The sequence below is a fragment of the Engraulis encrasicolus genome, chromosome 6, assembly GCF_034702125.1.
Source record: "Engraulis encrasicolus isolate BLACKSEA-1 chromosome 6, IST_EnEncr_1.0, whole genome shotgun sequence".
NCBI lineage: Eukaryota > Metazoa > Chordata > Actinopteri > Clupeiformes > Engraulidae > Engraulis > Engraulis encrasicolus.
The window spans coordinates 11,008,238-11,033,237 of NC_085862.1; the positions used below are offsets into that span (position 1 = coordinate 11,008,238).

Consider the following 25,000-nt stretch of genomic DNA (forward strand, 5'->3'; position numbering starts at 1 on the left):
CAAAGAGCTCAGAAATCACCTGAAGCATGTTGTTTTTCTCATTAGCATTTAACGCTATGATGGTTCCAAAGGTCTGACGCTCGATTGGAAGTTGAATCAGGTATGCTGTTTAATATTCTTATGCTATGATGTAGAGACCGACTGATATGGGTTTTTCTAAGGCCGATGCCTATACCGATATTTAGCGGTGAGAGTCAGCCGATGGCCGATGTGACCTGCCGATTTTTTGGGGCAATATTTATGGCCGATATGCTATTGCATTATTACTTCCACCAAGGAGGTAATGTTTTTGGTCGCGTTGGTTTGTCCGTTTGTTTGTCTGTCTGTCTGTCTGTCTGTCTGTCTGTCTGTTTGCTTGTTTGTTTGTTTGTTTGTCAGCAGCATAACTCAAAAACTAATTGACGGAATTTGACAAAACTTTCTGGAGTTGTTGCTAATTACCCACGGAACAAGTAATTCAATTCTGGTGGTGATCTGGATCACGGACCGGAACCTGGACTTTTGGAAAGATTCTGTCAGCAGGATAACTCAAAAACAAACCAACGGATTTGGCTGAAACGAACCGGAACCAGGACTTTTTTAAACGATTCTTCACCATTGCTGGCCTATATATCTAGATGCCCCTAGTGACTAGAATTTGAATTGCGGGGACTCAACAAAATGAAGGCAGGAAGACTTAGGGTGTAACATAGTCAAATGTTCTATCAAGCAGCTTCCTTGGCAGAGGTCTGCGCTTTCTGAGTGCTTCTAGTACCTAAAATATTTTGTTAATGTAAAAAATATTAATTGCATTGTCTCTACTATGATGGTAACCACATTCCAAAACCATACTTCGAAACCTTGGAAATATTCCTGTACATGCCCTGATACAGTACATGGTGTTTTCTCTGACAACACTGTTTTGATCATTAAGAACATCGTGATAACACGAAGTGTGATTGCTATTGTTTATTGATATTATTTCGAAACGTACACTCAATGCTGCTAACATGCTAAGCCGCTGCATAGAAAATGAAGCACTGACCTTGTGGTCTCTATTACTGACTTTGGCAACACTTTCTTTTTCTCTTTCTATGTAGGCAGAAGGTACTTGTAAACTGTGCCAGCAATTTTCAGATGTTGGGTTTTTCTTTGATATTTGGAGAGGAGATACATAACTATGGCTCATGTAGGACTGGGACTGGGACTAAAAAAGGCACTTTTACGAAGTCCTTTCTCAATTGCGGACAAAATAAACACACAAAAAAGAACCCAACCCAGAGTCAGTTCCTGAGGACTGTTGGTTCACCAGGAAATTCCCTGTGGCATGATTACCAGAGCGGGCCTGGTCTCATGATCAGTCTGGTGGTGATTTCTCCTTGTTGCTTTTGTTGTTTATTCTTAAACTTTATCCAACCTACAGTAAGAGCCATTGGTGCTATAGCCTGTTTTCTTGACTACACCATGATTACTCCTTACAAGTTCAGGCCCATAGCCAGGGGGGGTTCGAGGGGTTCGTTCGAACCCCCCGTCCCATCCCCCACCTCCACTCGAACCCCCCAACTACGTTGCATCCCACTTTGACTGGAAGTCCATTTCATAGACAATAATTGTCAGATAGCAGTAACTGAGCCAACACTGGGCCGACACTATGTGGGGAGATAGCTCATTTGAAGCAATTCATGTCGATTTATGTTAAGAGTGGGGAGCAAAAACAGACTTGCGACAAACTTATAGTGAATAAAGCATGTCTAAATTAAAATATTTTTAGTGTGCTCGTGTATTTGGGAAAAGATCCCCCCCTACCACAATGCTGGCTACGGGCCTGAAGGTACAGCTCCCAACACAAGTTGTATGGTATGTGCATGGAATTGGAAAAAAGTGTCTCCTATGCTACAGTCTATGGGAGGGTTGTCAGACAACCTTGGTGTGTGCAAATTTCCACATGCATGTGTAGACTTCAAAGAACATAAAGTAAAAGAAAAAAAAGTTTGTATGGGAAGACACCTCATTTGAAGTTCCACAGTTCACAGCTATATTTTCTTGTGCATCAAAGTCTTTAAATATACCAGGGTCTTGCTCTACAACACCCATTTCTTTCCAGAGCTTTCACTAACCTAAACAAAGCACACAAATAGTGATGTGTTTAAACAAACAAACGCGCATCCAGAGACACAACATAGACACTAAATAAAGACAGTGGAATGGAACAAGGATACACGTAAGTACACACAGTGCAAAAAGACAAAAGTTACAAAAAGACACATATAGTATGTACTTTACTTTCTTATATGCTTCAAATATCCTCGCGACCTAAACATACTGTACCACACTGAAACTAAAAAAAAGTTCTCTTTGAACTAAAGAACCCTGCGCATTTAGAGTGCAACATCAAGCCTCTAATACATATTGTGTCGTGCAACTGTCTTTTCCATGCCCAATGTTGTGACCCCCTGCCCACCAACAACCACTTCTTGGAGGCTGAGCCCCAAATCAAATCACCCCTTGCCTTTCCCCTGATCCCCATGCTCCACAGCACGTCCACTGCCATCCTCCTCGCTCCTTCAGCCAAACTCAAACCAGTGGTGTAGTCTACGTAGAACGCGGGTATACGGAGTATCTAAATTTCAAGGATTTCAGTATACCCACTTCGAATTGATTGATCCATTGTTTTGAATAGCACAAATATATACAGTATACCCACTTCAAAACAATTTCAAATATACAGTATACCCACCATAAAAAAGTAGACTACACCTCTGACTCAAACCCCTTATGTGGCACCCTACCCAGCCCTAAAGACAGAAAAGCAAAACACACCAATGAATTAGCCCAAATTGGGAGTCTTTTGCCTCTGGCGTGGGTGCCTGAAGCCATGAAATACGTACACACACCCTACTCTCTACTCCCGATGGCAGACTACTGTAACCACCACTGCCCCAAGGGTCATCAATCTTCCTTTATTTACAGAGGAGAGCGAGCATCAGGGTCCTCTGACATGCCACTTCCACATTACAAACTGTTTTTAAAGCCCGGAGACTTCAGCGGGACCTTTTGACTTTCTGTATTTATTTCTTTATATAGGCTATGTATGTATGTATTGTAGGTACAGTCGCGAATTCTTACGCGGACCGCACTAGTAATGTAATTGAAGTTACGTTAATGTATGGGAAGCTGCGTGTGGATTTACTCCTCATGCGGCTATACCAGGAATTGAAGGTAAAATCTCGTTTGGGAATTTAATTAATCATGAATTAATTAATATTAATAAACAAATTAATTAAAATGTAATTTAAGGACCGTCTCATAAAATCCTTGGCCAAGGACCGTCTCATAAAATCCTTGGATTATCAATCACAATATTCAACAATAAATTGCTAAACACAGAATTAATAATAAGTTTTGTACTGGGGTTACTCAGCGGTTCACAGTGAACAGTAAGGCCTATTCTCTGTGATCAGCTGGGGTGCACAAGCACAAAAGTTGATCTGAAGGCAAAGTTCTAATAATAGGTTGGTTGGGTGTACAAAGTAACAAGGACAACAAAATGCAATCAAATGATTTACTTTTATTAACTACTGGGTAATCTAATAAAATACATTACATTCAAAGTCGGTAAAATGGAATAATAACAAAATTAAGGCACAATAATATAAAACAAGAAAGAAATAAAAGAGGGGAAAAGAAAGAAGAGGGGAACAGGCTTTCAGCCTGTGTGTGTGTGTAGCAGGGGTCTGGTTGCTATAGGCTACCACGTGTGTGTGGTTGGCTAAGCTAGCATTAGCTACAGAAAGCATAGACAATGGAAAGGCTACTGATAAGTAGCTGCTTAGCAAAGGCCTAGTGTTGACTAGGCAGGGCCCAGAGGGTCTACAACAATGTCTAGGTTTCTGTAATAAATGCACACAATTCCTTGTGGAATGGAGAGAGAAATGAAAGGGGATGAGAGAGTAGTAGTCAGTGGGAGGAACTCGCACTGATTACTGTATGTGCGTGTCTGTTGCTGGGCAACAATGGCGTCCTCTCGGCTAGGTTAACGTTAGCATCAGAACCGGGAACAATAGGGATAGCTAGCAGCTATGTAACAAGTAAACCGTGTGGTTTCAGGCGCTTCAAGTCCCGTAGTGGACGCGCGAATGTATCAAAGGGTTCTGGAATTAACGATAACAAGTCCAAGTAGAACAGGGAGAGAAAGAAAACGAAATAAAAGAAATAACAAGTGGGAGACGTTGCCGTCTACGCAGCCATTACGAGTTGTAAAACTACAGGAAGTGGGGTTTCAGCGTGCTTGTGTAGGAGCTGCAAGCCCAACTTGGCTAATGGCTAACTTGCAGAGCGTTCCGAGCAGAGTTGGTTATTCAGAGAATAGTTTACTACAGATTATGCACTCAAAGTGTATAAAAGAGTACCGAAATGCTCGGAGGGTTCTGAGAATCAAGTATTTCGAAAGGGAGAGAGTGAAAGAACGAGAGAGAGAGGGAGAGAGATAGAGAGAGAAGGGAAAGAGAGATGGAACTCTAGTGGCTATGCGTGTCTGTGTAAACAAATGGTTAGCGTTGCGTTGCTAACCTAGGGCTTTGTTATGGCCCGTTACAACAAAGGCGCAGCGCGTGTATTAGTGGACTAATGAGCGAAACGGTCGCGCTGTGACGATTCTCGGAGAGCTCCGAATATTGATGGTTAAATCAATACCTGAACTATTCCGTGCGAACGCCACAAGCGGGGTCGCCAGGCTTAGTAGCCAGTAATACAGAATGGGTTAGCAGAGGGGAACCTAAGCTAAGAAGAAGGATAGACAGAGAAGCAGGAGAAATGCAAATAAACATGTGCACATGAAAAATAACTCAAGTCATAGTTCAAAAACACATCTATCTCAGTACATAAGCTATGCCCAGTGCCTACTGTGTGAGATGAAGAGGAGGGTCCAGTTTCCGGCTCGGTACGTCCGTCTGGAAATGGGGATTGCAGTCCACGTTTCTCTCGTCCTCGAGAGTTTGGGGCTGCAAAAGTCTTTGTTGTTGCGGCTTCGAGATTCTTCGGTTGAATCCCAAATGCGAGAAGTTTGTTCCACGGAGGCGTGCGTGGATATTTCCTCGCAGTGAACTCGCCTTTAGTTCACAGTGTCCGGATGAAAGTCTTAAGATATGTCCAGGCAAGATCTTAGACTTGAAGTGAGGAATTCTTTGCAAAGTGTGTGTAAGATGAACTCAGCAGTCTATGTTTGTTATTCGGCCAAATATCAAACAATACTTTGTCCAAAATTGCGCAAGTTGCTCTATGCGTCTCGTCCGTCCCGCGGTCAAAACTAGAGTGAGTGTCTTGGGACCCTTGGGAAACACTTAGGTGTTGCCCAGGTGATTGTGAGGCGGGGCTTTGGTCACGGTGCCTCCTAAAGGAGGAGGACTGAGAACAACATGGCAGGGACCCTGGGCCAGCCATTTGGTGGTCAGAGGGGAAGTAACTCTTTTACTAATGATTATTGATGACCTTCGTCTCAATCACCATCAGTTTGAGTCACATGATTCTCATAACTTTGTCATGAGCTTCTCTGCGTAGAGAAGTGGCAGGAATTGTACCTACAGTATATAGTATATATATGTACAGTATGTACGTATGTATGCATAGTATGTATGTATGTAGGCCTATGCATAGTATGTATGTATGTATGTATGTATGTATGTATGTATGTATGTATGTATGTATGTATGTATGTATGTATGTATGTATGTATGTATGTATGTATGTATGTATGTATGTATGGCATTTCACACTCATTTATCTGGAACAGTACAGGATAAAAAATCTATAGGCTACTTTTAAATTCAGCCCACACTCCAGTAGGCAGTAGACAGTTCAGACAGTTTTGAAAAGCCACATTTTCATTCCATAGACGTATAGATTATAGAAGTAAGCCAACAACCTCCTGCTGAATGTCAACAAGACCAAGGAGATTGTTGTCAACTTTCAGAGGGTCCAAAAACAACTGCCACCACTGACCATCGACGGTGATGCTGTGGAGAGAGTGAGCAGCACCAAGTTCCTTGGAGTGCACATCAGCGACGACCTCTCTTGGACCACCAACACTACATCACTGGCGAAGAAGGCCCATCAGCGTCTCTACTTCTTGCGCAAACTAAAGAAGGCAAGTGCTACACCCTCCATCATGACAACATTCTACAGAGGAACCATAGAGAGCGTTGTGTCCAGCTGCATCACAGTGTGGGGAGGAAGCTGCACGGAGAAAAACAGGAAGACACTCCAGCGTGTTGTGAACACAGCGAAGAAGATAATTGGAGTACCACTCCCCTCCCTGCAGGACATTTACACCGCACGCCTCACCCGGAAAGCACTGATGATCATCAAAGACACAAGCCACCCTGCACACAAACTGTTCAGCCTCCTGCCCTCTGGAAAGAGGTACAGGCGCCTCCATTCCCGTACCACCAGGCTTGCAAGCAGCACGATGCATCAAGCAATCAAGATACTGAACACTCAACCCACTCTCCCTCCACTGTCAGCCTCTAGCCAGCCAGGCCACTGACAACCCTCCCCCCCTCATCCCCACCACCATATCTGCGACTGAACATTCCACCTGCACTACTACATCTGTGACTGAACTTTCAACCTGCACTAACTCAAAACATACACATGCACACACACACACACACACACACACACATACATACACATACACACACACACACACACACACACACACACACACACACACACACACACACACACACACACACACACACACACACACACACACAAGCACACCACACTTTCTGCACTAAACCCAAACATACACACACTGACACACAACTCATACTCACACACACACACACACACACACACACACACACACACACACACACACACACACACACACACACACACACACAGACATACACAGATACACAGACACACACACAGACGCACACCGCACTTTCTACCTGCACTAAACACACACACACACACACACACACACACACACACACACACACACACGCACACAAAACACATACAAACACACGCACACACACATACTGCTGCTGGTGTATTTAATAAACCTATTTTAATTATTTATTTTCTTCAAATGCTACTATTACTATGTCAGAACGCTATAAAGGACTTTAAGAAAAAGCACAACAAAATACCTCCTCTTAATGTATGTTCTCTACAAGTCTTCTGTTGTCCAGTCTTGCACTTTAAATGTCTGTATGAGCAATGTCTATGTCCATACTGTCTTATGTCCATGTATGAATACTGTCTATGTCTATACTGTCTATGTCCTTACCTAGATTAGTCTATGTCTGCATGGGAGAGCAAGAAACGCAATTTCAAATTCTTTGTATGACCAGTGCATGTAAAGAAATTGACAATAAAACTTGACTTGACTTGACTTGAAGCCTGTAGAAGTGCAGAACCTGAATGTAGCCTATACTGTGTGTCCACTACAGTATACACTAGGGAATGGGATACAGGAATGACACATCATGCTCTTCATGTGAAGTGAAATGTGAGCAGGCCAGTCAGCAGAGCAGGAGCCGCCCACAAAAAAGGAAAGAACGAGAAAAAGGGAGAGAAAAAAAGCGATCTCATTGATTAGCAGAGCAGTTATTTAAGCTAATCCAATAGGAGTGCTTTAAGCTGACGGCCGCAGTCCTGACAGTGCAGCGGGATAGAGGCAGCCAGGTGGAACAGAGGGCCCCCTCTCTGTATCTAACCCAATCAGCAGCAGATACCCATTATCAGCATTATTGAATGTTCTAATCTTTTGGTCCAGTTCCTCTCACTCTCAACTTTCCCTGGAACTCCAAGTGAACTGCCCAAGAAGTGTGGGCTCTCCTAAATGCTACCATTGTTTGCCACACACACACACAGGAACACACACACACACAAAGAATCACACATACACACACACACACAGAATCACACACACACACACACACACACACACACACACACACACACACACACACACACACACACACACACACACACACACACACACACACACACACACACACACACACACACACACACACACACACACACACACAAGCCACACTGTTGCCAAGTGAAAGAGAAGTCATGGACCCTTCAGATCAGAAAGTAAAAGTAAGCCATTATTCAACTTTATGCATGGAGAATGCTGATCAGATTGTGACCATCTTTTGTTCTATAGTTCTGTGGAATTCCCCCTGGGATATAATAAGGAGAAAGAGAGAGAGCGAGAGAGCTATAGGCTATCTTTCTTATGCCAACACATTACTTTGGGCTGAAGGACAAACTTGGTCAGTCAGCAGACTCTTGTGTCTGAGAAGTGGTTTATGTCATCAGGTTAGAATGGAGAGGCCAGTGTGTCTTGCAGATCCATTGTAACTTAACTTAGAAACAAGTGAGTGGAGTACAGTTTGTCAATAACGCTGAAATAAAGGTAATTGTAATTTAAAAATAAACTTTGCACAACAATTTGCATCTGTACAATTATTTTTATTCAAATATTCAAATGCACTCCTTCATTCATCACAATAACACTGGTAGGTGAAGCATGAGAACTGGGTATTCATTGAGAGGAGCCTTCAACTAGTGAAATTCGTCTCAGAAATAATTATGAAAGTTGAGGCCATGGTTCTGAGCAAAGGTCCTTTGAGAGCCGCTGTGTTGTGCAAATGAGATCAACACTGAATTGATTAGCCCACTCCTACCAGAAACACTCTCATGTGGTCATGTGTTCCGTCTGTTTCTGCCAGCAGAGTCGTGCGAGGTTTGATAGTTCACGATAATTAATATTTAAAACAATCAAAAACTGGGTGCTGTACCAAATTTTAATCAGCCCTTGGCAGGAAATTGAATGAATTGCATCTCTCTCTCTCTCTCTCTCTCTCTCTCTCTCTCTCTCTCTCTCTCTCTCTCTCTCTCTCTCTCTCTCTCTCTCTCTCTGCTTGTGTGTGTGCACAGTGCGTGACTGTGAGGTGAATTATGATGTGATTTCTAGTGTTCACTGGCTCCTGTGCTCTGGCAGAGATGGATTTGGATTCGGTTCCCCTTATTTCACTTGCTGTTTGCCTTGCACTGCATTTCCATCTGCAAATCAAAGCATTTTTCAGCATTAAAGACTCTGCATTCACAACCTCCTCCCCCTCCTCCAGTGTGTGTGTGTGTGTGTGTGTGTGTGTGTGTGTGTGTGTGTGTGTGTGTGTGTGTGTGTGTGTGTGTGTGTGTGTGTGTGTGTGTGTGTGTGTGTGCGTGTGCGCGCACGTGTGTGTGTGTGTGTGTGTGTTTGACTAGCCTCAGCAAACTGGCACTCCAGCATGATACAATCTATTACATTTGGCAGACGCTTTTATCCAAAGCGTCTTACAATCAAGGATATAATCGTAGCATACAATACTTACAGATACAAAGTGCACAGGAAATATATAGAATAAGTGCATATTTACTTTAATAGCGAAGACACTAGGGCTGTCATGGGACAGCCGTGGCCTAGTGGTTAGAGAGTTGGTCTGTCAATCTAGGAGTTGCCGGTTCGAATCCCCCCTGACCTCTCCCTACATCTCCCATCCATTGCTGAAGTGCCCTTGAGCAAGGCACCTAACCCCACATTGCTCCAGGGACTGTAACCAATACCCAGATATTCAAACTCGTTTCTCATTGGGTTGGGGCATTAGTTTGGCCTGAGGCCTCACTTGCTTTGCATAATTTGGCCCTTGGAGAAAAATAATTGGAGACCTCTGCTGTACAGTACACAGTAAATTCTGCAGTGCTCATTTAACACTTAGAGAGTTCATTTGAGTCCAAATGATGTCAAATCAACTCTGTAAGTGTTGAATTAACACCACAACATTTACTGTGTAGGAAGGACGATGCAGCTGTGGCTATTTTATGTAGGCCTACAGTATGTAGCCTGAACAATAAATTACCGAAATTTGTTGAATGCAAACCATACGTATTTTTGTAATTGTACTTTGTCAATGAGTCATTTTCACTCAAAAATAGATCTACCTATAATTTTGGCCTCCTTCCAATAAATAAAGGACAATATTGGAGAATGTATGCAGAAGAACCACTACGGCTATTTATGGTATTACTCCACAAATGTCAATGCCCACTCAGGATCAGGGGGTTTAAGACTTGCTCTATTTCTACCCAGAGCAGCTTTCTTTTACACCTTCCAATGCACATTTGCCCTATCCTGATTACCCCCCCTGTCTGCTTTCAGCCGAGCTCTGTTACCCCCTTCATCTCCTGTCATCTCTGTCACACCCAACCTGTCATCAACAGCCTTGGCAGCAGGACAAGTGGCAGCCCTGGTTGGGGGGTTGGTGGGTTGGTGGGTTGGGGGGTTGCCTTTTGTTATTTAAAGACTCAAGCAGCAGACCCAGGCATGCGGGCCCTGGCTCGGTCCAGAGGCTTGGGGAGAGTGTCGGGAAGCCACAGGTCCACCAGAGGGAGAGGTCTAGAGGGGAGGTCACCAAGGACAGAGAGGGTGACATGTTGTTGTCAACACACCAAAAATGTGCCGAAAAACATATAGGCCTGGTTTCAGCGGGAGCTCAGTGGAACTCCCAGGAGACTATGATGTGTGTTTATGTAAAGATGGAGGCATTTCCGTCAGTTGTGCTCACTGGTCCTTTGCTGAATAGCCTAAAAGTGTTAACACAAAACTTTAATGTGTTGTGAGAAGACCGGGCGTCTTCCTAAAGCTGTAGTACAGAAGTTGATACTTTAAAGAAAGACTTTCTGTATTTGCAAACCTCAGTATTACATTTCAGTATTAACGACAGTGGATATACTGTATGCTTTGAGTTATAATTGATTCAGTGGTACAGTGCTGGCTGTGAGATTTAAAGCGCCGAATTCTAATTTGTAGCAGCAGCAGCAGCACCCCAGTCACTAAGTACATGTGTGAGAAGGGGTTTTATATTGCTACTGACAGCCTTAATTCTGCCTGGCTAGCTTCACAGTGCTACCAGGAAGAAGCAGTCACACAGGCGCCATCATCAGCAGTCCCCCTTCCCGCTCCCTCTGGCTAAGGATAGAAGTGTGGCTGTGTGTCACACATGCACACTGACTGTCCTCACTCCTCCGTGTCACACACTCACCGTCCCCTGTTGCACACCGTCACATCTGTGGAATGCCATTGCATAAGTATTTTTTTGGGGTAGGGTATGTTCTACCCGACTGCAGAAAAGTAACCTCTGAATTGGTGGCCACATGATTTCCAGAGAGGTCCAGCTATTATTTAAAACCTTGGCACATTAAACTGCCAGCGAGATTACGGGAAAGAACTATTAAGTGTTGCTTTGATTATGTCCACAGCTGGTGTGCCGAGACTGTCTATTTGTAGAGTGTGAGCCGGCGTCTTGTGAGCCGTCATAGCAGTTGTTGGACTGCATGTAATCCCCTAACTGATTAATGCAATACGATGTAGCTTTTGTCAACCTTGAAAAAAAACTTTCAACTTTCAAAATTGTTTCCCTGGTTCATCAACTTGTAACACTTGCAAAAGGCACTTGTGAGTTTAATTCAATGCCGTCCATTTCATCAGCCACAGGTTTAGCCACAACCTGGCTCCTTCGGGATAAAAAAACACAGGGGAGATAAGAGACGTGTCTGTTTCATCTTCTTACACTGTGGTCCATCTTGCACATGGGAACTGCAATCCTTGAATCCCAAATGCATATGTGCATTTAAGTGTAAGTGTGGCATATACTGCATATCCTGGACTGTACAGTATATGCGTCTTGACAACCTATTTATCTCTTCTCTATATGGTTACTTGCCAGACTTTCGAAGTGAAGAACTAGGGATTAAGCACTAGAACTTGGTTATTAGGCAGTGCTACTTTTACCCTCTGTAATATTACTGTGTGTTCCAGTCAGATCTGCAGAATTACTGACTATAGAGAGTCATTCTGGCGCTGCTGGGCTCACTTCCCGGTTAGGGTGACTAAACTGAGGAAGCGTTTCTGAGCAGTGGCCTGTGCTCACGTATATACAGGGACCTGGTTTTCTGTCAAGATGGGCCACCAAGAGGCTGTTAACATGGCTCAAAGCCAAACCCAAACACCAATTCTAACACATTAGCGTTGTAGCTCAGATGGACAGATAGCTCATATTCAGACTTGCACTAGTAATCTGGCATATGGGGCACTTCTCAGAGGGTCAACAGTCCTCGAGGGTAGATGCTCTGTTTTTTTATTGATATTTTCTTGAAATTAGACGGGCCCACACACAAATACCTGGGCGTTTTTTGGTCCCACTTCTGGCCAGCTCATATTGACAAGACACCAGTCTGGCCCAGCCCAGCATGGTCCATGTCGTCGTGCTTACTGCTCAGTGCTCAGTGCTCTGTCGCTCCCCATCTCCTCTCTGTGTGACTGAGGGGGCTGTTCCAGTAAGTGGCTGGGCGACTGCGAAAGAAAATAGTGTTGAGAATGACGGCTCTCATTCCAGGGACGACCACAGGACCCTCCCTAAAGCGGAGAAGAGCAGAGCACCACCAGTGTTGCCAGATTGGGCGGGTGCCCGCCCAATTTGGGCTACTTTGGATGAGCGTCTGTGGGTAAAAATCGATTTGGCATTTTTTTCAGCCGTTTAGGGCCCATAGAAGTCAATGTAATTTGTTGAATTTGGGCGGAATTTAGCGCATTTTGGCAGTTTTTGAGAAGCTTTTGGGTGGGATTTGGTCAGACACATCTGGCAACACTGAGCTGCAACACAGCAGAGCTGAGCCGAGCGCCCTGAGCCTGAACCCATTCACCCCCGCCTACCCTCTCTGGAAGCCCATGGCGCCTTCGTTTAACCATCAAGGTAAAATCCACCATGGTAGGTTTTAGTATACAGCGAGGCTAATGCTACGTACTGTGGTGGGCATGGTGAGTTCATGGCTCCATACATATTTGCAAAGCTACCTCTATCATATTCACTTTGAAGCATTCAAAGGACTATTGACGTCTTTTATGTACACTTGCTTTACCATGAACAATATGCACAAATCAAATGAAATACGTCAATTGTGCAAAGAATGTGAATGTGAGGAAATGACTTATTTCCGCTCTTGTTATGCTCTCTTTGTATGTTAGTCACCCAAAACCTTTGCCAATACAATTGTTGTCATTCACACCAATGCAGTTGAATTGAAACCGAAGTGAGTCAGAAACGTGAAAAAGGAGCTGTAGTCTATTTCCAGGCTACTTTCAAACAACCATCACCTTGGAAGCCTTGGGTGAAATTTGAGTGGAATGAGAGGCAAAGAAAGGAACGGAAAGAGGAAGAGAAGACAGGGAAGGCGAGCAGAGGGGATCAGAGAAAAAGTGGAAAGGAAAACAGAGGAGAAACAAAGAGAGCATGTTGCTGTAGCTGTAGGCCAGGAAAGGAGAGGCAAGGAGAGGAGAGGGGAAGATAATAGAATAGACGAGAAGAGATGGGAGGATAGGAAAAGAAAGCAGAGAAGAAGAAAGCAGACGCAACAGACAATAAAATGTCCAGTGTTATTTCAACACAGAGTGTTAGAGCCTAAAGAGTGTTGAAAGAACACTGCAACATATACTGGGATGGAGAGAAGGAGAGAGGAGAGGAGAGGAGAGGAGATGAAGAGAGCAAGGGCTATCTAAGGACACGCAAAGGCCCATTGTTTACAGACACGTCAGGGCAAGCTGGGGCTTGGCGAAAGCAGCAGGAGAGTGATGGTGACTGGGGTGAAGGTGATGATGTTGAGGCATGGGGTGCTGAGGTCTGGACTAAACACTTTGGTTTTTTTTAGGGGGTGGGGGGGTCTGGTGCCATTGCATCCACTGACTGGACATGCTGAGGCGGACCAGAAACGGCCCCAGATACAGCCCCTGGCCACAGGCTAAAAACATCACCCTGCCTGGCCTGTCTGTCTGTCTGCCTGCCAGCCAGCCCGGCTGCCACTGACCTACATAGAGAGAGATTAAGACTGGCTAATGTGAGAGCGGAGCGGAGCGAAAGAGGAGGGCTTGTGCCGAGACTGTGTCTGGCTTGCTATACACATTGCTTTTCAACTCTGGAAAAGGGTCAGGAGATGAAAAACGACAGATGTCTAGGTTTGAAATTCATGAAATAATTAATACATTTCATGAATTAAATAGTTTAGGAATACTGTATAATATGAAAAGTGTGTTTGTGTGTGTGTGTGTGTGTGTGTGTGTGTGTGTGTGTGTGTGTGTGTGTGTGTGTGTGTGTGTGTGTGTGTGTGTGTGTGTGTGTGTGTGTGTGTGTGTGTGTGTGTGTGTGTGTGTGTGTGTGTGTGTGTGTGTGCGTGCGAGCGCGGGCACGCATATACACCGTATACAATCTCAGATACTTGGTCTGAGACCTTACTCATAAAAACACATCAAATTGCACACCCATTAATGCTCACATTAATGCTCACATACACAAACATATTCAAAAGTCTGCCTAGAAATAGCCAGGCAATGCCCTCCTAGTGACGCAACACCCTCAGAGTACCTTCTAGTCAGGCCAGGAGCAATACAAATATCGTTTCTGAGCTCCAGAGAAATCGGCAACTCCAACTTTGTTGGGAAGCAATCAATTTTGAGCAACTCCAACAGACCTGGGTAGAAATGGGCTGAAATGGGTGAGCGGTTAGGGCGTCAGACTTGCATCCCAGAGGTTGCCGGTTCGATTCCCGACCCGCCAGGTTGGTGGGGGGAGTAATCAACAATGCTCTCCCCCATCCTCCTCCATGACTGAGGTACCCTGAGCATGGTACCGTCCCACCGCAATGCTCCCCATGGGACGCCACTGAGGGCTGCCCCCTTGCACGGGTGAGGCATAAATGCAATTTCGTTGTGTGCAGTGTTCACTTGTGTGCTGTGGAGTGCTGTGTCACAATGACAATGGGAGTTGGAGTTTTCCAATGGGCTTTCACTTCTTTCACTTTTCACTTTCACTAGAGATGTGTTCAAGGCATGACGTGGTTTAAGCAGAGACATTCTATTGGGACTACGAAAATGTTTGGGTTAAACTTCGGCACAACCTTTTCTAGCCTCGACCAGTAGCAAACCGAGGGAGGCGGGTTAACCAGGCCATTTGGGAAACGTTATTCATTATCCTCTTGGTCAGACCAACATTTCATACGAGATTTGAAAGTCGATAATAATCAGGCAAGCCTAGGACCAGTGCAGGATCTACAGTACAGTACAGCATAGGCAGAGTGTCGTGATGGGCCACATTGTCAACGAATGCCCTCAACGTCAACAATTGCAGTCTGGTCAATGGTAGTCAAAAACTGACGAGTTGGGATGAGAGTGAGACTGTGTTGGAGAGGAAGGTAACCCAAGAGGGGAAGTGGGAGAGGATAGATTGAAAGCGAATGACAGAATGACAGAATGACAGAGGGATGGTGGATGAGGACAAGAGCACCTGAAGGGGAGTGTGGATGAGAAAGGGAAGAATGGGCTGAGTGATGGCAGCGAGGCTGAAGGGAGCGAGTCAGGTTTCAGGGGAGTCATGACATCATCCGTAACACTCTCTACCTTGGAGAACCAGAGACGGGGCGCACTCAACGAGGACAAATCAAGGCCGTGCTGTGCTGTGCTGTGCTGTGCTGTGCTGTGCTGTGCTGTGCTGCGCTGTGCTGCGCTGTGCTGTGCTGTGCTGTGCTGTGCTGTGCTGTGCTGTGCTGTGCTGTGCTGTGCTGTGCTGAGCTCTTTTTCCATTATGCAATCTCATGTGCAGTGGGCATGACATGGATATCTTTTTAAGAAAAACAAAAGAAAAATTGAGGCCGTATCAGAATGCATGCTAGCTGCGTACTGTAGAGCAGGGGTTCTTAACCTTTTTTTCTTGAAGCACCCCCTAACCGGTGCCCAAGACAAGCCGCGCACCCCCAACCCAAACGTCTACGCGTGTATACGCACTAAAAATAATTTGAGTAATTAATTACAATGATTCTAGCTTTAGACATTAATCCATACTTTAATGACTTTACATGTTTTAATTTGGTCTTAATTTGGCCTAATTATACTGCTTGGAAGCAGAATTTTGGTCACAACCTCAACACAAACAAAATTCTGCGCACCCCCTGAAATTTCTGGCGCACCCCGAGGGGGTGCCCGCATCCCAGGTTAAGAACCACTGCTGTAGATGAATGATCATCAAGTGACTGTAGCGATTATGGGGTGAGTTTCTCAAAAGGGAAGTTGTTAGCCTGTTAGCAACTTCGGTAGTTGCCAATGGGAAAATGCATTGAAAGCAACGAAGTAGCTAATGTAGTAAGCAACTTTGGTTTTGAGAAACTCACCCCTGGATGGTGATAAACTCCAATCATGTATTTAGCCTCAAAACAGACAGACAAACAAATACCCCAGTTTCTCTCTCTCTGTCTCTCTCTCTCTGTCTCTCTCTCTCTCTCTCTCTCTCTCTCTCTCTCTCTCTTCCTCTCTCTCTCCACTGACCACCATGGGTCTTCCATCCTCTTCCTCCTCCTCATCCTCTCTTTATCTCTCTCTTCTCTCTCTCTCCCTGCCATTTCTCTCTTTCTGTCTCTTGCTCTTTCTACACCCTGTAGTGCCCCCACCTCCCTGGGGTGTGTGTTTAGCTGGCATGTACGACTGCATCGGAGTGGCCAAAGTGCAAGGAGGACTGGTGGTGTGTTAATCATGCTCTTTGCCAAATCACCACAATAAAACACACACACAGGGGCGTAGAGGAGCCTCGCTTAGGGCAGCGAACGAGTGCACTCTCCAGCTGACTGTAAAACGCAGCCTTCTAACAGGTTATTGACTATTGCATACGGCAGATGATGACATCATCCGCAACCAATGGGACACTGTCTCCGCTGGAAGATGAGAGCCGGGTTTTTAATTTGTGTTCTGCTGAACTCAGCGCGGTCCTGACAACCCGGGAACAAGAAAAAGAAAAAAAAGGGCCAGTGATGAACGGGAGAGAGAGAGAGAGAGAGAGAGAGAGAGAGAGAGAGAGAGAGAGAGAGAGAGATAGAGAGAGAGAGAAAAGGTGAGAGAGAGAGAGAGAGAGAGAGAGAGAGAGAGAGAGAAAGACAGAGACAGAGAAAGAGAGAGAGAGAGAAGGAGAGAGAGAGAGAGAGAAGGTGAGAGAGGAAGTGGATATGAAGAGAGGAAGAGTGAGCGGGGCTGGGAGAGAGGATTGAGGGATGGGTGGCGAGCGGCGTATCAGAGAGAGACAGGCAAAGTAGAGGGGCACACGGAGGGAGAGGGAGTGTCAAGGACTCGTGTCAGGTGGACGGGGTGTGTGTGTGTGACGATGATGCAGATGCAGCCCAGTCAGGCTCAATCAGAGGAGTGCACCTCCACTTCCCTCTTTCCTCTTCCCCCCTACCCTGCATCCTTCCATCCACTCCTCCACACGAGCACGCACACATGCACACACACACACACACACACACACACACACACACACACACACACACACACACACACACACACACACACACACACACACACACACACACACACACACACACACACACACACACACACACACACACACACACACATATACACACACACCTGTGGGAAAGGATGACTCATTCCCATGTTGGTCATTCTGACAATGCACCACAATGCCCCCCCCCCTTTCCCAAATAGGCATACATACACTATCTCTCTCTCTCTCTCTCTCTCTTTCTTTCTCTACACACAATTCCAGCATGAACAGCCTTCGCGATTCTGTTCTTTATTTCGCCCCTCTCTTTAAGGCACGTTGGAACTCCACGTTTGACATTTCTTTAGTCACTTGGCACTTCACTTTTTCCCCTCAACACGGCTCTGAAAATTGCTTTCGCTAAAAACGGCAAGTCGTTGTCATGGTGACACTTTGTGTGTTTTGTCCAAGCCTGTGGTTTTGGTCTCGCTGGTCTGAAACAAGAAACGGACAGAGGTGGAGAGGAGAGACGAAAGGCAGGAGGAGAGAGAGAGAGAGAAGAGACAAAGAAAGGTCATTTGGTGAAGAAGAGAGAGAGAAGCTATTCTCATGCTGTCATTAATATGTGTGATGTACCGATCGACACCGAGCGAAAAGAAGGAGGGAGCGAAGGAAGAGACGGGATGGAGAAATGGAGAGATGGAGAGATGGAGAGAGAGAGAAGAGAGATGACGTAATGTTTTGCACAGAGCTAGCGCTGGAGAGGATTGGAAGTCCTTGGACTAGCTCCTAAGTGGAAGTCATATTCCTTCCCTGCAAAGACGCCAAGGAAAGGAGAGGGCGGAATGGCATGACTATTTCCACACTGTGTTAACTCCCCATTACATAACAGCCGGAAATGTACCCTCAAACACACACACGCATGCACGCACATACACACACACACACACACACACGCGCACACACACACACACACACACACACACACACACACACACACACACACACACACACACACACACACACACACACACACACACACACACACACACACACACACACACACACACACACACACACACACACACACACACACACACATACACACACACTGCTGCGTAAATGCAAGCACATATTCTGCAGAGCTTCTGTTCTAACATTACTTTCACCAACATTGTGAGGAATTGTGATAGGCCCTCTGTTATGTTGTTGTGATGTACAGTAGTTAAAAGGTACACTATGCAGGAAATGGTCAAAAAAGGTACTGCAACTATGCTACTGGGCTGCCTATTGCCTAATTATTGCCAAAGTAACAAACAAATATTTTCTAGTAAGATCCAAGTACAGTCATTTTTACAGCTAAAAATGGCTATTTTTGGAAATTCAAAATGGCGGACCATGGAGAAGATCCCCCTTTTCATGTATGAAAAGTGCAATTTTTCCAGTCATAATGAATACTTGGTGGTGGTCAGTATTCATGAAAAAGGTAACATGGGCAGCATGCATTCTGGAATTAAACAACTAAAAATCTCACACAGTGTCCCTTTAAGTCTTTTAAGCAAAGAGTGAGCAGGTCTGGTGGCGAGCCCATCTGCACAAAGGGGCTTGCGGGCTACATACTGTACACATCACCACAGACAGCATTACATTAACATGAGAGCAGGACACCACAGTAGCATACAAAGGCTACCTGAGGATCTATCTATATAAAACTTCTTCAGTATTGTCTCAGTCGATACACTTCAGGCGTGCATATGTCATATCCCCTCAAAATCTGCATGCTGGTGCTGTCTGTGTGTGTGTGTGTGTGTGTGTGTGTGTGTGTGTGTGTGTGTGTGTGTGTGTGTGTGTGTGTGTGTGTGTGTGTGTGTGTGTGTGTGTGTGTGTGTGTGTGTGTGTGTGTGTGTGCGTGCGTGCGTGCATGCCTGCGTGTGCGTGTGTGTGTGCTTTTTTCTTTCCCTGTGCTTTTTCCTTTGCCCATATGCTTTGGGGGTATGCGTGCCATTATGAAGCTCCGTGTGTGATGTCAGGCACGGTCCAGCGTGCCTGTCTGACCTTATAACCATCTCCTCTCCTGTGCCTCTCCGGTGTGGACGGCCTATAGGTGCTCATACGCCTGGGAGCTTTCACTCCCTTCACTGTAGATGTGGCATGTGTGCAGTCACGGCCCAGGTAGAGCAACACTCCTGTGTCACATCACATGGTGTGTGTGTCTCTGTGGTCATTAATGAATGAAAGCACTTCCCGAAAGTCCATATGTGGAAGGACAAACACGTCAAGTCTTCTCACATCAGGTGTGTGTAAGTGTAGTGTAGTGTAGTGTGTGTAGTGTTATGTAGTGTGTGTGCGTGTGTGTGTGTGTGTGTGTGTGTGTGTGTGTAGTGTGTGTGTGTGTGTGTGTGTGTGTGGCTGTGTGAGTGTGTGTGAGTGTGTGTGAGAGAAAGAGAGAGAGAGAGAGAGAGAGAGAGAGAGAGAGAGAGTACTGCACTTCCAGTATGAGTGTCTTTTTGTTTGTATGTCTTTGTTAAAGCACTGATTTTGCTTATACATGCTTGAACATGATTGAGTGTGAATGTGAAAATATCACACTTGGTCCTCACAGGCCAAAATAGAATGTATGATGTCAAGGAGATGTGTGTTTAATCATTTCCAAATTATATCAGGCTCGGAAATGTGTTCTCATGACCCTTATATGCTTTGTGTTAGGCTATATGTGTGTAGCTTTAACCCCTTAAGACGCGGCTTTATACATTTGTTGTAACCAATGGTAATGACCAAGTCGTGGTGCATTACTAAAGGGCCTGTGTTGTGTCATAGTATTCTAGTGCTTTGGTAGTTACATTTCAATGACTAGTACAGCGTGCCACTGAAGGTACGGCGCGCATTAAGGGGCTACTACATAGATTTGCAGTTACAAAATAAATGGTAAAATGATGATGTTGAAACAGTTTGGCAAATTGCACTAAACACTATAAGAACAGAAAGTGTTATCAGTAGCCTATTTCATAATACTAATGCTACTACTTCTACTACTACTACTACTACTGCTACTACTACTACTACTAATAATAATAATAATAATAATAATAATAATAATAATAATAATACTCTGATTTTCATTTACAAGAGGGTATGCATTTTCCACTCATGTGTCACCTCCTTTGCCCTCCTCCTTCTCCCTCTCCTTTCTTTTCCTCTCCCCTGCTCTCCCCTCTCCCAGCTCTTCGTGTCTCCTCGTCCCATCCTTGCTCCACCTGGAAGTTTCCAGGAAGTTCCTAAAATATCTTGCCCCAAAATAAGAGTCAGAGCACTCTCTGGTGGCACCAGCCTGAATTTCAAGCCAAAGTTTTGAAACTTCCACACGAGGGCAAAGCAGTCGCCGACATCCACTTGAGAGGGTGCTTATGATGTTGAAAGGCAAGACTTTGAGACTACAGATATCCATATAGGTATTTTTAATGTTGAATAAATAAACCTCTGCTGTGCATCTCAGCTAGCTATCATCTGGCTACTATTCACTACAGTTGGGAAGGGAAAGGCAACACTTGTTGAAATTCAAAGTAAAACAAATAACAATCCGTTACATTAAAGCAACAATAGTTTTATTTAGATCTTTGATCATCATACTGCATAAAAGTGGAAACGTGTTTCATTTGAAATAGAAGCACAGCCCACTCCTGAAATCACATCTATTGTGGTCATAGACCCCGGAGGGTGGAAAATTCAGAAGCCCCATTTCACCATGTTACAAGTATAACAGAAGCAATTAATATACAGTATATATATATATATATATCTTTAACGTGTGCACAATGAAAAGCATGTAGCAAGAGCACTCACCTGAGTCTAAGCCCTGGCGCAGTTCTGGGGGTCCACTTGAGGGGGGGGAAGCCCTGTACAGTGGCGTCTCATTCTCACTCCCTATCAACAGAGGAACCAAAGCACAACAATGTGAAGCTGCACACGTACCTACCGGTACCAGGGTCGCTGACAGCTTTGGCTGGGCCCGGGACGACGACATCTGAAAGGGCCCCAAACCCAATCAATACAATGTAATGAGAATCTAATTCTGGGCCCCCTCTCTCCCTGGGCCCAGGGCAAGTGACCCCTTTGTCCCCTGATGTCGGCTTCCCTGACCGGTACCCCAAACTATCAAAGACGAGTACAACTGTTAGCATCTCAGAACAGTAGAAGGCTTGCACAATGAGTTTTGTCCATCTGAGGTGCTTTTGTGTTTTGCACATGCCTGTAGCCTAGTAGGATTGCTTTCAATTTCTAGCGTGTGTAATTTTAACACTTTCCTATATTGTGCTGTGATGCAGTGTCATGTCTTGTTTTGTTTATCGGCCCACAACAATTTTCCATCCATTGGATATTGAATTTTATTTTCTCTTAATTTAACTGTCAGCATCTTGGGGCTAGCTGAATCGCACAATAGTAGAGTAATCTGTGCTTATGCCAATATGCAAAAAGCAATCGTCTTCATAATAATTAATGCATAATATAGTACTAATAACAAAATGAATAACATTGTGTTCATTAAGAAGACATTTTGTTGCAAGAGCGCAGCAGTGTTGATACTTTTGTCTTCAGTGCTACATAGCAACACAACAAAACCACAGCAAAAACAGACCCTACTTTGCCTTTATTCACTTAAAGGGACACTGTGTGAGATTTTTAGTTGTTTATTTCCAGAATTCATGTTGCCCATTCACTAATGTTACCTTTTTCATGAATGCTGAACACCACCATAAGGTGTAACCAAATTGTAAGTATTCCTTATGACTGAAAAAATTGCCCTTTTCATACATGAAAAGGGGGATCTTCTCCATGGTCCGCCATTTTGAATTTCCAGAAATAGCTAATTTTTAGCTGCAAAAATGACTGTACCAGAAAATATTTGTTTAATACTTAGTCAACTTTCATATAAATATCAAATTTGGCAATAGGCAGCCCAATTTCAATAAGCAGCATAGTTGCAGTACCTTTTTTGACCATTTCCTGCACAGTGTCCCTTTATGTAATATAATGTGTACAGCACGGTACCGAGTGTGTTACTGTCATTGCCAGACTTGACAGATCAGGGCAAACACTCACCGGTCCTCTCCAGGGCCTCTGTTAGCCGGAGCACTGTCACTGGAGCCTGCTCTGGAAGACCTGGAACCTCAGGAACCTCCAACTGACTGGATCCTATTGGGGAGAGAAAGAAAGAGAGAGAGAGAGAGAGAGAGAGAGAGAGAGAGAGAGAGAGAGAGAGAGAGAGAACAAAGAGGCTTAAAACGAGGAAAGAAAAAAGAGAGAGGGGAGGGGGCGGACAAAGAGGTAGGAAAGCAGGAAACAATAAAGCACATGAGAAATCCCACTGCTGACACCCAGTTTTCTTAATCACCCAACAGCAACACACGGTTCCCTTGAGGAGGCTTAGTTGCCACACAAACATGTGCACATTGCACACACGCACTCTCTCTCTCTCTCTCACACACACACACACACACGCACACACTCACACACACACACACACACACACACGCACACACTCACTCACACACACACGTAGGCACGCATGCACGCACGCACGCAGGCACGTACGCACGCACACACGCACTTAATTTTGTCACCATGTAAATTAGCATGTTCAACATATGCAGCCATCACTACATGCGGTCATCATTACAATAAACATACACTGTACATGAGTGTCTGAGAATGTCTCTCTGAAAAACAGCTGAACTTAAACAATTTGTATAAGAAAATGTCATCCTCCGTGCACAAGCGTTTCACTGTGTGTGTGCGTGTGTGTGTGTGTGCGTGTGTGTGTGTGCGTGTGTGTGTGCGTGTGTGCGTGCGTGCGTGCGTGCGAATTACGTTGATCCTTAAAGGTCTGGACAGGAGATGACCATGATACATAGCCAGTAGTCTAAATACATCTGTCTACTCACATCATCACATCCACACCCCCCCCAACACACACACACACACACACACACACACACACACACACACACACACACACACACACACACACACACACACACACACACACACACACACACACACACACACACACACACACACACACACACACACACACACACACACACACACAGTACATCCAGCCTCACCCTCACCCTCACCCTCAGGACAAGTGTGATATTTCCACAATCACACATTTGTTCAAGCATGCAGTAGTAAAAGTCAACAAATACGAACATAAACACACCCGTACACATGCGCATGCACACAATAATGCATGCACCCGTACAAGCACAAGCACAAGTGCAAACGCACGCACGCACGCACGCACACACACACACACACGCACACACACACACACACACACACACAAACAAACACACTGTTCGCAACAAATAATCCTGGGACTCATAATACAATTGTCAGAGCACAATGTTGCAGTTATGTAGGATATATAGACGGATGATATGTAAACTTGCAACCCCGACATCACTCATCACAGTGGCTGCTAGCTTCTGTCGAGATAATGATCAGATAGACGGACGGTACAGGTAGGCAAATATACCTTTAGTACTTTGTGCGGGGTGGCCTAATGCTATTTTAGTTTGATTAAAGCACACGGCACAGTTATCACCTACTGTGACCCTACAAAACATTATTTAATAAGTTCACTATCTGAACTTTGAATTCATCATGCATGCATACATCTTTGTTCTCGCTGGAGAACAGACTTCTCGTGTTTGTCTGGCGCTGGCAGGAGAGCAGCTTTCCATGCAGTGGACCGATCATCAAAGTGCTTCACGGAGTCCACGAACGACTGCACTCAAGAAGCTGAGATAGTTACATTACGCTGTGCATTGGACAAGATCACTGGCCGTGGTGCTGAAGTACTGCCACGGCCGAGAAATGGTAACTGGATTTTCTATGTTCAGGCAATGTTTTCAGTTGGCAATACCTGACTGCTGAACTTTATCATTTCACTTCCTATCTATTGTGGCAATAATCTTCTGAATTTCATTTCAGCTCTCTTATTTTCCTTCGTGCATGGTTCGGGTGTGGGATCTATTTATAGCGGTTCGTCGTGAACTTAAAATTCCTTGGGAAACGGTTTGGGTTAAAGTATGACAGCAGTGCACACACACAAACACACGCAGTCGCATACACACACACACACACACACACACACATACACACACACACACACACACACACACACACACACACACACACACACACACACACACACACACACACACACACACACACACACACACACACACACACACACACACACACGCAGTCGCATACACACACACACACACACACACACACACACACACACACACACACACACACACACACACACACACACACACACACACACACACACACACACACACACACACACACACACACACACACACACCACAGCTAAACACAGGCCCTCAGCCACAGCGGGCATGCCATACATTGCACAGCGGGGCAGGCGTGTACCCTCACAAATGTCAGAGCATAGGTTCATGTCGCGGTCACAGTGGCAATCAAGGCAGCAAAGTCTCTCTCTCACACACACACACACACAGTCGCACGCACACACACACTCACTCACTCACTCACGCACGCACGCATGCGCGTACAGTCGTACACACAAAGAAAGGTCGTCTCGC

General features: G+C 45.0%; 1 protein-coding gene across 1 annotated transcript in view; it reads right to left on the reverse strand.

Moving 5' to 3' along the window:
- pik3r3b (phosphoinositide-3-kinase, regulatory subunit 3b (gamma)) overlaps positions 1–25,000 on the reverse strand; it is a 239,177-nt gene that overhangs the window by 110,171 nt on the left and 104,006 nt on the right. Inside the window, exons 3-4 of the mRNA XM_063200582.1 lie at positions 22,458–22,550; positions 21,201–21,281 (exon numbers count right to left, since the gene is read on the reverse strand). Of these exons, the coding sequence (XP_063056652.1) occupies positions 21,201–21,281; positions 22,458–22,550 (174 nt within the window). The remainder of the gene's footprint in view (positions 1–21,200; positions 21,282–22,457; positions 22,551–25,000) is intronic.